Source organism: Neodiprion lecontei, chromosome 2 (assembly GCF_021901455.1).
Source record: "Neodiprion lecontei isolate iyNeoLeco1 chromosome 2, iyNeoLeco1.1, whole genome shotgun sequence".
Taxonomy (NCBI): Eukaryota; Metazoa; Arthropoda; class Insecta; order Hymenoptera; family Diprionidae; genus Neodiprion; species Neodiprion lecontei.
In genome coordinates this window covers 13,501,034-13,516,901 of record NC_060261.1, presented here as the reverse complement: position 1 = coordinate 13,516,901, position 15,868 = coordinate 13,501,034, and the positions used below count along the sequence as shown (strand labels likewise).

At 38.0% G+C, this 15,868-nt stretch overlaps 1 protein-coding gene across 10 annotated transcripts; it reads left to right on the top strand.

Moving 5' to 3' along the window:
- Positions 1–898: 898 nt before the first annotated feature.
- LOC107227928 (tetratricopeptide repeat protein 14 homolog) lies at positions 899–14,742 on the top strand. 10 transcript variants are annotated; one of them, XM_046733216.1, is made up of 14 exons: positions 899–1,056; positions 1,950–2,146; positions 2,225–2,349; positions 2,747–2,823; positions 2,925–3,047; positions 3,452–3,666; positions 6,649–6,789; positions 8,017–8,208; positions 8,292–8,985; positions 9,538–9,845; positions 10,886–11,028; positions 11,355–11,490; positions 11,813–13,247; positions 13,366–14,742. In XM_046733216.1, exons 2-14 carry the CDS (start codon positions 1,986–1,988, stop codon positions 13,510–13,512), a joined length of 3,897 nt encoding a protein of 1,298 aa, XP_046589172.1. In that variant the 5' UTR covers positions 899–1,056; positions 1,950–1,985; the 3' UTR covers positions 13,513–14,742. The 10 variants fall into 10 exon arrangements, with proteins under 10 accessions (XP_046589172.1, XP_046589171.1, XP_046589173.1 ...); XM_046733215.1 differs by having other exon boundaries at positions 2,225–2,361; positions 9,547–9,845; XM_046733217.1 differs by having other exon boundaries at positions 2,225–2,361; positions 11,379–11,490.
- Positions 14,743–15,868: the final 1,126 nt, after the last annotated feature.

Genomic DNA, 15,868 nt, shown 5'->3' with positions numbered 1-15,868 from the left:
ACTAGGGTAGTGTACTAGGGATTGCTGGGGAGTGTACGTTCGCTTCTCGAGTGTAGCTAAAATAGCGCGAACGCAATAGTGTAGAAGGTGCAGAGAAGTGGGGACAAGAAAATGGCGCACGTTACGTACAGTCGTTTTTTTCCTCGAAACACTTATTAATACAACAAATTAGTAAATAAGATAAAGCATTTTTGGAATTTGTTAACGAAATCTTTCATACCTTATGTTTTAAGTACACTGTTATCAAATTGAACCTTGTTTTTGAAGTAAAATACTGTACTGCTTTGTTCTGATTTGGAGTGAGGTTATGGGTTTGTTGTCACTCGTGAGTTTTAGGGTATATATCGCATCACAGTTCACTAACGTGGTGGAAAAACCTGTAGCATTCATGCGAATTGAACCATTTACACTTTTTACACCTTTTACACTTGGTCTAGACCGAGTGTAAAAAGTGTACACAAAGGCCGTGTTCGAAAATTGACTGACAGTACTATCAGCAATTTTTTATCTCTTTTGCGCTGCCGAGTTCATGGATAGCTCTGTCTCTGTCCTAGAGAATTTTTAGTACTGGCAGTCAATTTACGAACATGGCCAAAGTGTAACGAAAGTCTAGTGACATTTGTAAAACGAACAGCGCCATCGACGTCACGTTCGCTAAAACGAACGCGCAAGTGTACACTCCCCACGAAAGTGTAGAAAGTGTAGCTAGCACGAACAAACCTATTAACGGATGCGTTCCGAAATTAGCTCCCAGTGTTGTCAGCCATCTTTTATCTCTTTTGTGCTGCCAAGTTCGTGGGCGGCTCTGTCTCTGTCCTAGGGAGTTTTGACGCTGCAGCTAGTTTCGGAACGCACCTTATTTAGCAGTTGCAAAGTGAACAAAATGGGCCGACACACGGCTTGACGCGAGTAGTCAGCCGACTGGAGCCTGCACGTGAGGTATATATGTGTGAGGACCAAGTGGATGTGTTCGCTACCAATGAAAATGGTGGCTCGTTAGCGTACGTGGTTTAATCGCAGTGTTGATCTACCGGTACAGTGATATTTCATCATCAGGTGAGTTTCACGTTAATTATGAACAAAACGAAATAGACAAAATCGCAATGTTTCGGATATTTTAGTCATCGGTGAAAGATCTCGTATGGTTGTTTCCGTTTCTTTTTTTTTTGTCCGCGTTGCCGCATCAAGTAGTATCAGCATGAGGCGATATGGCGTCGTTCCTGAAACTCACCGAAACGACCATTTTGCTGTTATCAACAAATCGATATTAAACTCGTTTGATTCATTTATAATTCATTCATCCTACATAGGCTTGCAAATGAACTGATTCGAAATTATGGATTGACGCATCATTACTCCTATTCTCACAATTACTTCAATTTTAACTCGTATCTGAGACCCTTTAGGAATAACTTTCACTGAACATGATACATGTTTTACACATATACAATATTCATAGCATATAATTACGTATATATTATGTACGCCCAATTCTTATCTTCATTTCCATCTATTGTTAAATTCAAGAATTAAGCATTGAGAACTAAAATTAAGCTGTGGGGCTCGCTTTTACAATAACTTGTTACAATGTTTTTTGGCTCAAAAATTGTTTCAAAAATCTGTGCTTAATGTGAGTAATGAATATATATTACATTAACGATGCTGAAACTAACAGCCAAAGTCAGCAGCTAAACCATTCGATGCTGGTATAACTTTGTGTCATGGAATTGCTAGCTTTGGCTACTAGTACCAGTTTGATGAATTCGCTTTGGCAAACAAAGAACTATTAATTATGGCCAATAGATTTATCATTCGTATACTTCTCAAGTAGTTTTTATCAGAAGTAGTATGAATACTAGAGATAGTTTCAGTTCTTACTTATAATGAACATTTTTTCCTTAAGAATATGGTGCTAGGTGAAGAAAAAATTCGACCTATTTCTACTACAGTCTTATAGGTTTTATCAACAAGGCTGAGAATCAGTTATGGAGTCTATGGAGCCGCGCTTAGTTGCGCAAGCGTTGAACTACCATGGGCAGCAGTTACAGAAGGTGTGGGAAGGAGAGCGGAATGAGAACGAGTTGACCCTGCTAAATCTTAAGGAACCTAGTTTTGAGATTTACCAGCAGCGGCAAAAAACACTTAGGTAAATAATGCGGAAGTAAAGAATTACAAGCACACAATTAACTATTCAGAGTTATAAAATCCAAAATTTTGTTTACAGTTTTAGTGATAGGGGTAAAAGATTGAAACTCCAGCAATTTATTGCTAAGAAGGCGGATGCGCTTTATGACAAAGCTAACTTGGACAAGCCCGTTCAACCAATCAAACAAGACTTTGGCGATGAGGGTAAATATCAAAGTAGGAAAATTTTCATCACTATTTATAGAATAAAAGTAACCATTCTGTATGTGTGCATGATGAATTAGTCAAATCTTGTTACAGATTTATAGTTGAATTGTTTTGCTATTTTACTCACTCGAATACAACTTCATTTTTTCAAACAGGTTGCAAATTTAATTTTTTTTTTTTTGCCTAATATTGTTCATAACTTATGTTGTAACAGTTTAAAATTGTTTTAAGACAATAACAAAAACTGTTTGAATAATATAAAATACGTTCAATGGAATTTTTCGTATATTTGAATGAATAAATAATGAACGAATGAATAAATAAATACATACATTACAAACGAAGACAGAAGAATCGTGTTAGTGTCAGACACATGTTGAAATTTTTGTTTTAGAATATTATGCGACCATGCCAGGACTAGATTCTTTCGTTACGATGGAGAAATCGCAGAGGATTCGTAATTTTTTAGAGGTAAATAAAATATTTTTGCTCTAAGGAAGAAAATTACAAATGTAACTTATTCATGTTTTCATGGATTGATTTTTTTTTTTTTTTTCCTATACAATTTTTAGAGTTTGGCCGTCGGTGATATTATTTACTCACAAGTTATGGGTAAAAGTGCTGCGGGTCTTCTGCTTAAAATTCTTTGCAACTGTAGCGACTGCCCTAGAGTGGTTACCGACCTTGGGGTAAAGGTATGTTGGATTTCCCTTCATCCTGGTAGAAATCTTCTTTTGAAATGTACCCTGATTTTTCTCTGGAATACCCTGAAGAACTTTAATGAGTCCTGGAAGTTGAAATTTTACAGGATGGAAAATAAATTTCAAAGACTAATGTCTCTTTATAAAAATTTAAGAAAAGAGAGAAACCTATTAAAAAAACATCTCTAGCATTGTTATTATGTCAATGATTGTGAACACAAATGAAACAATAGTAGGGATGTTGTTTTATTAGTGTTCACCATCTTTGGTACTAATAACATTACGAGAGATTTTTTATAATTGTTTCTTCTTTTTTCTTAGCTCTTGATTCAGCCGTCCAGCCCATCCATCTATAATGGCCATCAATTCAATATTTAATGATAAAACTCTGTTGACAGGCTTTGATTTTGAATACGGCCACAGTGCCGGCAGTGGACAAGAAAGGTGTCACACGGGGCTACATGGCCAACGATCTCGTCTGCGTCGCAGTTAGTGAGGTTAACGTTGAAGCAGAACGTGTCGTTGCCGTTATGAATGAACCTGCCCGAGAATCCCAAGCTCCGCACCCTCCTATGGGCCTTATACATTCTGATGATCTTCCTGAAGCTTACAAGTGAGTTGAACCTTGTCTACCATTCTTGATTGTCCATCATATGTTTATAATTAAAGTTTTGTTGATCCACTCATCATCTGTGACAATTCACGTTATCCAATCTATTGAGTCATACAAATACGATTCACCATCAAAATAATCACACATCCACTCATTGAATTCGCCATCAAGATTGGCAATCTGGGAATCTCCCATATTTGGGATCTTTAATGCGGTATTGGTCAAGGCAATATGGCGTTGGATAGAAAAATTACCTGATCATTTTAGACAAATATATCAAATATCAAGGTAGAGAAAAATTCCTGCAAGGACATTCATTTTCTTAAATTAGTTTGATCCGTGATAAAAAAAAAGTAAGTTACCAACAACCACGATACAAAGGCCGTGACAGTTACTGCTGTACATTCATTACCGCAAGATCGCTCAAGGATCCCAATGAGTTTATATAATAAAATGCGATACTGAATGTATTATATGAAGAATGAAGATGTGGAATTGAACTTTTCATTTAGTTTTGTTCTATGTCATACTAGTACAAAGTATTATTCAACTAAGGTGGTGGGTTTGTGCAGCAACAAAAATTTCCTTATTGCCAATCTTATCAAGGATCAACCAAATCATCACCACCTAACTGATTCGGAATAAATTTCATAACGACACAGTTAAATTTGAGTTTGACAACAGTTCCCTATTTACATTGAGTGATTAAAATAATTCAGTTCTCGGTAGTTAAAAATACTTATTTTGAAAAACAAAGACAAATTAAAACCATCGTTATATTCTGAATCTTATACTATACTATCAGGTAATACTGTGGTACATGTTAACTTAACATTCTCATCAGATAAACATATGTAAAGAAAGATGGTGAAAAAAAAAAAATTGATGTTTTGAGTGCATTGAGAGATGTAACAAGGATGTATGCGGGGATTAATTCCCGCTTGCGCTTAATCTGCAAATAACTAATCATTGAAGGTAAATCAGATTTGACTCGTTTGACACGTTTTTATGAATCTAGGTGCCAGATCCTCTCTCTGTTGCATAAAAAGTGTTGGTAGTCAGTATGACGATGAATATATAATGTGATACAAATGATTCAGACAAGTGGCTCTGTCTTACCGCACTTGTATTATCTACGTTTGCGATATATTACTACTATCAAAAAGTGATAAAGCACCAGCCAGACTATGTCAAATGACACCAAAATGTCTTTTGAAGTTGAATTTCCAGTGTGAGATGCAGATTCTCAGATGCTATAGTCTGAGCACCATACGGTAGGTATAACCATAAAATGTGGTTGTTTGATCCCTGATTATAATTACACTGTTACATGTTTTTTACTCTATCAATCATGTTTCAAAAAATACATTTATTAATTTGTTCAATAATCACACTTTCAGTTATTTATATACAATTATATGTATTTGAAAAAAAATTCTATACTTAATTTATGTGCAGTAGACCTTCTGATTGCACCTAAATTATCGCTACATAAATTAATATACAATGAGTTAAAAGAGAAACTTTGATTAGGTATTAATTATGACTGATGTAGAAATGAAAAACAAAATATTCTTCGTATTCTTTCGCGCTTTATTTTTATGTGTTTAATTTCATAATATCAGCTATTTTTGATGGTAATTATTCGCTCAGAGGAAAAAAAATGATGAAAAAACATCAAGTTTAAATGATTTTTTTTTATACTGCTCCTACATAATTTTTCAACTATGACAAAATCGTTATTCATTTATTTATTTTAATTTTTATCTTCAGAGAAGTAAAAATAAACAATAGAAAATAAATAAGGTGTCCATTATATTTCCAAAAGGGACCAAACAACTAGAACCCTAGTCATCTATATTCCAAAAGTTCCTAATGAAACTGCGCACAACCTTAAATGATTAATGCCTAATTTAAACTTACAGCTTTTAATGACAAAATAAAAACCCGATGTCATTCAAATTGACACTGAACAAAGCGCAAAACAGGCAAAAGCGTTCTGCACGTCTAAGTAAATTTTTTTGTGGTCAACCTTGGAAGACAAAAAATACTCGTGGTGTGGTTACCACCTCCTATACCTATAGGGCTATACAATTTGTTTTATCGCACCAAACAAACAGGCAAACCAAAACAAAAAAAAAAAAAAATACCAAATCTAAACCAAATATCATCGTTGATGATAATAGGCTGTGTGCTTTTGTGTTCAGGATTAAAAACTATGATTACAAAAATGTGATACAAAAACCTATAAATAAATCGTCTTAGCCATTGAGAAAGGTGAGGCATTAGTTCATGTTATAATGAGGTTCTACCATTGTAAGGTCTAAGCTAAGAAATGATGATTATCATAAAAGCCACTAATACTTTCAACGTAATATGTTTCTATCGAATCCCTTCAGTGTTTATACGGTCTATTTTGATTTTTTAATGGTATGGATTTAGAAATAGCATCTTTTTTTGGTACTTTCGATGAACTTCATAGTTTGGAAGGTGTTAAGAATACAATAAACTGAAGAAAGTGAAGAAATATATTGTAATTTGTAATTGAGGAATTTGTAACGTATCAATAATAGAGACCAATCTATTGTTTGTTAGGAATAGAAAATTTTTGTAACGCATATAGACTGAAAGAAAGACGGAAAAGTCTTTCGCATGTGTGCAAATACTCTCTGGATTTTATTGGGCAAGCCCTGGAATATACAAAAAAAAAGAGCAACGGACGGAAAACCCGAAACGATTCTTAAATGCAAGTGAATTAATGAATTGGAGGCTGTGAAAATGCAAGACCAAGGATTAATAGGTCGGAGATATGTTGATTGCAAGAGCCTTGGGAGGCAGATGACGCAATTCAGTCTATATGGTTACCAATGTCGAAGTTTAACTGTTGAAAGATTTCATTTAAATCCGTTTTCTTTGGTGGTCGGCTCCTGACGCACACATACAAAAACGAATAAAACTTTGAATCTCGTTTTTGTGATCTAGGAAATTTATGGACAACAAGGGACAGAGTTATGAAGCGATGTTGGAGAATAGCACTGGCTTCAACAACCCCAACAACACTAAATATCTTTGCAACTTGATGGGTCTTGCTCAAGAAAATCATTCCAACATGGTTGGACTCAGGTAAAACGTTTTTATAAGTTTCCGAAAAAAAATTTCTTTCAATTAAGTAAAAAGATTGTACCATAGACGCAGATTTTCGAGGGGCTGGTTAGCCGTGAAATCTAGTGTAAACAGATCACTTTCGACTCTTCTGCAGTACCTTAAAATCCTATCAAATTATCATCAATTCCCGACATCTTTGAAATATCAAAATCAGTGAAACCCTTGAATCCCGAATGATCGAATATACAGAAATTCTGTAAAATCATTTAAAATTTCCGGAAATTTTGGAATTTCATGGAATCCCTCAAATTTGTGACATCTTATAAAGTCTCCCAAAATATATGAAATATTTTGCATAACTACGAAATCATTCAAAATCTCAAATATTCAAGACTGGAATTCTTGAAATCTTAAATTTGTCTTTTATTTTATTTTAATTTACATTTTCATTTCTTACTTACTATTTTAAATGAATGTGCGTCATTCCAATGTTTAATTTATCTACTGAGTAGATAATACCGAATGCGTGAGCATAACACTATGATCTCAGGGCTGGTAGCCAGTCACTTTTCTCACTATTGGTCATCTTTTTTCAACGGAGTCACTTTTTGTTACTTTATCCAATAAATGATCTTTTAAGTCACTTTGTCGATCGTTATTGAGTTTCATGCAGACAAAATTTGGTTGCACCATTTTCTTCTTACGCGATATCCACTAGACAAGATTCTGTTTGTTAAGTATTACAGTATTTTTAGCAGAAAAATTAGTTTCAGTTTTATTTAGGAAAATCCACCATGATCACATTGTTCATTATTTCTATATCGAAATGTTTTGCCCGAAAGGACAATAAGTTCATGAATCAGAGTTATTGTTCACTTGGAACTCAATTATTAAATATCGTGTAGAGTGATACATTTTTGTTCGTAACAGAAAAAGACGTGAAAAACAAGGAACACCCGTGTACAGTGACATAAGTGAAAATAGGGCTATTTCTGATGAAATGAATAACACTTTGGTAACACTTCGTTCAATTAATGTGTAACAATTAATTCTGATCAGTCACTTTTGAGTCACTTTTTTTTAGGTCTAAGAGTCCTTTTTCTTACTCTTTTAAAACGACTTGACAGCTACCAGCCCTGTGATTTTGACACTATTTTCAAAAAGCATTCCGAATTGTTATTCTTTTGTAAAAACGGTTCTACCTCAGGATGTATTTAGTTTGACAATCGAGCTTTTTTCACATAGGGAAAGATTCCCTGAGTCTGAATATGCCAATGAGTTGCGGCAAACGCAAGCCAGTAAGTGGGCATTCCGAAGTGTCGCTGAAGGCATAGATCACTTCAAGACTGGGCGTCACACCGAAGCTTTCCAATGCTTGAACAAAGCCTTGACTGTTGATCCCCGAAATGTTGAAGGACTGGTGGCTCGAGGAGCACTGTGAGTTTGATGAACAAACAGCTTAGACTCTTTTCTGCAAAGAATTGACTCAATTCAGATGGTCACTTTTTGTTTATCCACAGGTACGCGAATGGTGGAAGCTTTAAGAAAGCAATCGACGATTTTGAAACCGCCTTAAAGCTCAACCAAACCCATGCGAACGCCCGTAAATACATGGCCGAAACACTCGTAGCGTTGGGTCGGAGTTACGAAGATGAAAACAATTTCGAAGAAGCTCAAAAGGCCTATGAGAATTGTCTGGCAATAGCGCCTTACCATGAGGAAGCGCGAAATTCCATTGATTACATAAAAACCAAAACACTGACAGTGGGGTTGAATCCTCTGGACACGTTTAAGACTTTCGAAACCGAAGAAGTACCCGAAAACAAAACGAAAGAGAAGAAGAAACGCAAAAAGGAGCGAAAGTCCCGGTCAAAGAAAAGACAGAGGTGGAGTTCAAGCTCCAGTTCATCTTCCAGTGGCTCGTCTAGCTCCTCGAGCTCAGACTCGAGTAGCTCCTCATCGTCTGGTACTTCTAGGTCTGGATCAAGGTCCCCAAGTCGCAAAAGAAAGCACAAGAAAGATCACCGCGGATCTTTGTCGCCGCTTAGCAAACGCATGGCTCAATACAATAATCCACCGGCTGCCATTGCCGCGGCTCACGATGCCGCAGTTACCTTACCATATACAGGGTCTCGGGACAAGTCGGACGACTATGAAACCAAAGTACGAAAGTTCTTGGAGCAAACTAAGGATGACTCTGACTACGAAGACAAGGTAATGTCGTAGTTTGAGGTGTACAAATTCCAGTGGTATGCCTCAAATTTCATGAAAACTTTATTCAAATCAGTTCTCAACCTTATTTTTGTATTCAAAAAGTTGTAGTTTGCCATTATTAACAGAAGATAAAATATACCAGTATCACATGCTTCTTGGTGGACAAATACTTCTGACTCTCTTTTTTAAAGAGTTTAAGAGAAACTAGAAAAACTTTAATTTTGACACTGATACTTGAGACCTTGATAAACTTTGGTAGATGATAAAAATATTTCAGAAATAAAAATTTTACATGTATATTTAAGTACAAACTGGTACCCTTCCAAAATTTTCATGAAACTTGTGTGCCGATAACTGAAACTGTTGATAAAGTTTTGCATCAGTTTTAGAATTAGTCGAAGTTTCTAGAATCTGTCAAATTTTGTCCAAAAAATGCTAAGAAATATTTTACCGTGAGGGAATTGGTACAGTTATAAATGAAATTTGAGATATTGACTGGGATTTCATGCAACTCGGTAGTAAAAACCATGGAGAATAATGCTACTTTATTAGGTACGGAAGTTTCTGGAGGAGACTGCGCGGTGGAAGAGAGAACGGGAGAAAGATAAAAAGCATTCGGAGAGCGAGAAAATGAAGAAAAAGAAGAAGAAAGAGAAGAAGGGAAAGGATAAAGACAAAGATGATAAGAAAACTAGAAAGAAAAAGAAGAAGGAAGAGCGTAAGAAACGCAAGAGTAAAGATAAACTCGAACGCGATTTGGAAGCACTTCGGAAATCTTCGCTCCCCGATCTAGAACAACTTGAATCAAAACTGAGCGCCTACTACGCGAAAGTTGAAAAAGAAACGGCTGTACTGAAGAGGTGAGAAATTGATTATTGATTATTGATTTATTGAAGCATGGCTTTCGCGATCATTCACACATGCCTTTTCAGTTATTTTTACAGTGCTAGGCTACAAAATGTTTCAAAATTCTCTAACTTCTTAACATCGCCGATGATTGTCCAACGTCGTCTTGGAAAATCTGGAAATCTAATCTAGAAATCTGGGGCATTTTATATTCTTTCACAGATGAATCTTGAAGAAATTCGCATATTGCGGTTTTGTGTTTTGATAGTGAAAAATGGTGGAACTGTGAAGTATACTAATATTTTTCGTCAAATTTCGTTGGTTACCATATTGTAGTAAAACGTAGTTGCAGGTTTAAAAAAAAACTTTACAGCACCACCGCTACGAGCACTTTATTTTCCAGCTCGATGTCATCTGCATCAGTCAAATAATTTCTTATAGGAACTGATCAGGATCTTGTGAATGATTTTTGCTAATTGAATTTACCAAACTTCTCCCTCGTAAACTGAGGTGCAATTTTGGGTAGAGGAAATGAATGCAAGAAGTGTCCGACAAAACTTTGCTAAACTTATGGTATCGATATTTTGAGATTAAGGTAAAAAGTGACGACAAGAAATCTGGTAACATTATTTCTCCGCCTTACATGCTGTATTTCATAATGTTTCTATCGTCCAATATTGAGCTATTGTGAAAACTCTTTGTTTTTAGAGAAAAGTAGCTTCTGTCTTCTCAATTATCAAGAGAAATACTGCAAAAAATGGATCCAAGTCAGCCACACCAATTGCAAACGGTTGTTTTTTCATAGGCAATATTGAAATACGGGCTTGTTCGAAAGCATAAAAAAAAAGTATAAAATGAGCACAAACGTAAAACAAAAGAAAGGAACAACTTGTACTTCAAATTTCAAAGAATTCACGTTTTGAAGTACACTTACTACTACTACCTGCAAACAGAATGGAACTCGGAAATCGACACAACGAATTTGTAAAATTGTTGATAATTTTTAATCGGTGGAATGTGTAAATCGATATACTGATATAGCTTTTCCCAATAGCAACGCAGAGAAACTTGCTGAAAGCACACGTAGAGAAGAGGAAATTCGTAGAGAAAGAGAACGAGAAAGGGAGAGAGACGAAGCTGCTAAAGCCTATCATGAACGAGAACCAAGGGCTCCGCTGACTGCGCAACAACGTAAAGGTAATAGAAATAACGTGAAGACATTTTAATAGTCGTTGGTCTGGATTTTCGGAGGCAACAAAATGCTGCCTCAGTATTTTGTTGCTTAGTTCTTGGCCAATGCGAATGCCAAGAAAATAGGCACTTCGCATTTAGCGCGCACCAGGTAGTGCTAGAGTCCGTTTTGTAGAGACTCTCAGTAACGCTTCGTTGCTTTATGGGCATTCCCATTCGTAGAAAACTCGCAAAAAAAAAAAAAATGCAACCGTAGTATCTTGCTGTTCATGAAAATCCAGTCTTAAGCATCGACTTGATCCGCATTTTTTTCGAACTCTTTGACGTTGCAGATATTCAAAGGAAACCAATTACAGATATATTTGAGCAAGAAGCTCAATTGATTCATCCAGAACCAAAATTAACGCTGGATACAGCTGCTCTCAACGCCAAATGGAAGGCTGCCCAGGCGGCTAGATACGTCAACAAGTGAGTGTCAAATGTTCGAAAGATCCGCCCACACGGGACCCAATATTACAAGAATATTGCAGCAACGTAACGTTGCACGGTGTCAAATATTTTAAATGCATATCGCGATATTCTGCACTGTTGCAGAATCCTTGCCGCAACTTAACTTTGCACAATTTCAAATAGAATTCCAGATGAGTTTTACAAGTTCGTGCAATATCGCAAATATCGTGCAGCCGTAGTTTGATAAATTTCTTATGATTGCGGCAATGTATCAGCAATATTGCTTACCAATGGTAATGTTGGTGCATCTATACAGTGAAGATTTCGGGGTATTTTTCAGACAAAAAGAGGCGCACGTGCAGAAGTGGCAGGACATTCAGCCGGATAAAAAGCCGCCACTGAAACTGGACAGCGACGAAGATGGAGATAACGAGCACGAAGAAAAGTTACAAAGAGCGGCACTGGAGAAATCGTTGAACATAAGAAAGCAAATGCAACGTGAATTGGCCGAAAAAAGAGCAACAACGCAGCCGTTGGTTCAGCCAACACTGCCGCCTCCGCTGCCAAAGGAACCGCCACTGCCCAAACAGGTTCCGGTCAAGTACCCGACGCCCCAGCCCCAAAACAAATTCCAGTCTTATAAAGAGGCCTCACTGTCCACTCTGCCATCTTCTTTGCCCTCGAGTAAATTTTCCTCTGGTGCACTTGGCGGTAAGTTCCAGCCGATCGGTCAAACAAACAGCGGTAATGTCCATCCGCCAGAACCGCCCGGCCCTCGACCGCCGGCTGCAAAAACTCACAGCAGCCAAGCGAAGGGCCCGAGAACCGATTCAGACAGTGAAAACGACCGCCGGAGGCGCGGCGACATGAAGAAGCGAGAATCTCTCGGACGAGGCGGCGGCGGTGGTGGAACGGGCGGTGACGGGAACAACTCGAAAAGAATAAGCCGCGACCGCCCCGCCAAGCGGAACACACGTAGCCGATCGCGCAGCGGTTCAAGTTCTGGATCGTCGCGGTCGCGATCTGGCAGACGATCGAGGTCCAGGTCGTATTCGGGGCGTAGATCCGGTAGCTACGAGCGTAAATATAGCCGCTCGCCGTCCGGCTCGTATAGCAGATCGAGGTCTAGGTCGCGTTCGCGGTCCTACACGCGAAGTCGTAGTCGCAGCAGATCGGGCGACCGCGGTTACTACAGGAAACGGCAGTTCAGGCCGTACAACAACAGAGGAACTTATTACAAGCCGCGGTTCCAGGGTTTCAACAACCAGAACCATCGGGGTGGTGGAAACTTCCAGAACAGAAACAGGTTCTACAACAACAACCAGCACAACAACCGTTTCGGAAACCGGCGAGGCGGGGGCTTCAACAATCGTGGAGGTGGTCGCGGTAGGGGTGGAGGAAACAGGGGTGGCCGATTTTTCCACGGTAAACAAAACTTCCGGGACTTCCGGGACCGACGAGACTTCAGGGACAGGCGAGGATCGTCGCGCGATAGATACAGCGACAGGAGCTACTCACCCGATCCAATGAGAAAGGTAGACGAGGCCAAAGAGAAGATAAACAAGATGCTCGAGGGCGGGAACGAGGCCGGGGATCGGGAGAGAGACTCTCAGCGGGATAGAGAGAGGGAGCGAGGCGAGCAGCAGGGTGGCGGGGGCTCTGGTTTGCCGCAGAGCAAAAGACAGGACGGCCCTCTAAGTGAGGGAGAGGAGAGGGACGATGATGACTACGAGAGGTGGGGGGACGGGGAGGGGGGCGAGTCAGCTAACAACAAGGTTGGTTAGGTAGGCTTTCGCAGAGTATGTAAAGAGCAGAGAAAAACGCCTCCGCGCTCTACCATCGCGATCCGAACTCTACCAGCCGAGTGATCATCTAACTATCGTTTGTTGCCAGAACGACGACGACGACGACGACGAGGCTTTCCCACCCGGTACCACTGGCGACGCTAGCCTGGAAGGAAAGGATATCTTCATTGAGCGAATGAAGCAACGAAGCAAGAATGTTTTAATGCAGAGAGCCCTTGCAGCCAAGATCTGGTAGACAACAGACCGACACACTTGTAACCACCGCCGCCTCGCCTCACCCCGCCTTCTCGCTCGCTCTCTTTTTGACTATATTCTGCCAATGCGGAGCAAGAGAGCCTCACACAACAGCGGAAGCGATTAGTCACCTTTGCCATGTGTTCAATCACCGTGAGCGAAACACACCTTAACTCGAACGACGCAGAATCACACTGGAAAATATTCCTGCCTTCATTCATCGTCCATTTTTTTCCCTTATTTCATATTCTTCAACACTCAAGTATTTTGTTTAAATTTTGTACGTCATACCTAAAAGAATGGGAAACACTTTCGCTACTGCGATATTTAATATCAATCGTAAATTATCGATAAATATATTACATTCTTATGTTATTATAGAGGAAGTATTTCCTTGCATTGAATCCGAATTGTAACAAAGTAACCAAATCGTCATATCACATTTTTCTGTTCTAGTTTTATGATTTATTCTTGTCATTCATTTTCGGGAAAAAGATTTGTTTGTGATTGTTATTTTTTCTTCTTTTGAATCGTTAATTTTTTCCAGTGCAACAAGATTATTTCGATGATAAATAGCCTGCTTGTGGTAAATGATATTGTTTCGCCAATTCAGAAGCTTTCTCGAGTGAAACATTACGGACGAATGAACCTTTCACACGAAGACAGCGAAACTTGACAGAAATCAAATATTAACCTGGCTAATTGGAATTTGCACTCGTTCACTATTTGTCGGTTCTATCATTGTTCGTGATTTTATTTTGTTCAATTTCTCGTGTCATTGAGATTTTCATCTTTCTTATTAATTCCGCAGAGATTCCGGTGTCATTTTACCCAAATACACCTATCGAGTAGGTTGCCAAAAACGAGGCAGTTTTGTGAAATCACACGGATTTATCTTCGGTTCGAATAATTTTAGAACTCTGTCATTTTAGCTTTTAGCACATCGATTGACACCCTTCAATAATCGAAATAGTTTTCAAAAGTTCCGATTGAGCATGGTGAGTTTCCGGGAATTTAAGAACTAAACAACTAAACCTGACTTGATCGTTATTTTTTTTCTTGTGTATATTTCTCCTTTCCTGTCGAATTACCCATTTGACAAAATTACGATTCAAATCTGTGTAATATTACAATTATCATAATAAATGGCGAATAGAATTTACGATATACATATTATGTAATCACAATTTATTGTAAAAAAAAAACTTAAAAAAAATATCTAACAAAACGACTTGAAAGCCTCTCAACATATATATCACACGTAATACCAAGTTCTTGCACACCGGCAATATTTAGTCCCAATAACCATTCGGACTTACTTCAATTCTGCCATTTTCATCAAATATTTTCCGTATTTACGTTCTTTGCTCTTGTTAACTCCTAACTCAATTAAGGACCTTTTATTAGTGCTACACTTATTTATAATTTCTTTGTGAGCCCTGGAAAGTATGGAAATGAATAATTTGCACAAAGCGAGAAAAAGTGTAGTAGCGATAGAAAAAAAATTAGTCATGACTAGAAGAATAATTTTCAGGTAAGTAATATATTACAAGTTGTAGCAAGACTTTATTTACTATTGTACATTCAAAGGAGAAACCGTGATGTCATAGTTCAATATATTTCTATAGTTAATAACAAGGAATGTTCTAAGATTTACGGGACAGATAAGCTAAGAAGTAAACTCCAGTAAATTGGGATTCTTAAAATAGGTCAACTACTGTAATGTGGCATCGCACTGTGTAATCAGCTGATCGTTTTAGGTCAATTTAGCAAGTATCAAGACACAGAAAACTTCAAATGAGCTATTAGACTCTCATCGTCATATGAAAGTTAATGTAAAATAAAATGTACCGTGAAAAACCGCTATTTAAACTAAATACGATCTAATAAATGTACCGCCACCAAATCGCGTCGTTTGGATTTAAGGGGATGCCCTGGTCCATTTCGACGTTGACGTATATATTTCCAAATATCTAAGTGACGTGTCGCAAACGTCAAGGGCGGCTTGATGTTGCGATTCTACATGAAATTCTGAACAGAAACACTGCAATACATTTCCGTTTGACGGAGAAATAAAGAAATGGCATGCTTTCTACGAAATCGTAATATAAATTCGTAAAATGAACCCTTTTTCGCGTGTACGCTACGTGGACTTATTGTTTGATGTATGGAGATATATACGTCGAAGTCGACCAGGGTAGCCGTTTAGAATACAATTAAGATTAGGGGGGTTGGCAACCAGAACCGGAGTGATAAAAACATCTGTCAAAATCATACAGCTTGTAGATATAGTTCTTGGCCAATTCGCCCTAGCGGTTAGGAGTTGTGTGCATGGTCGACGAGAAAACTGACTTCAA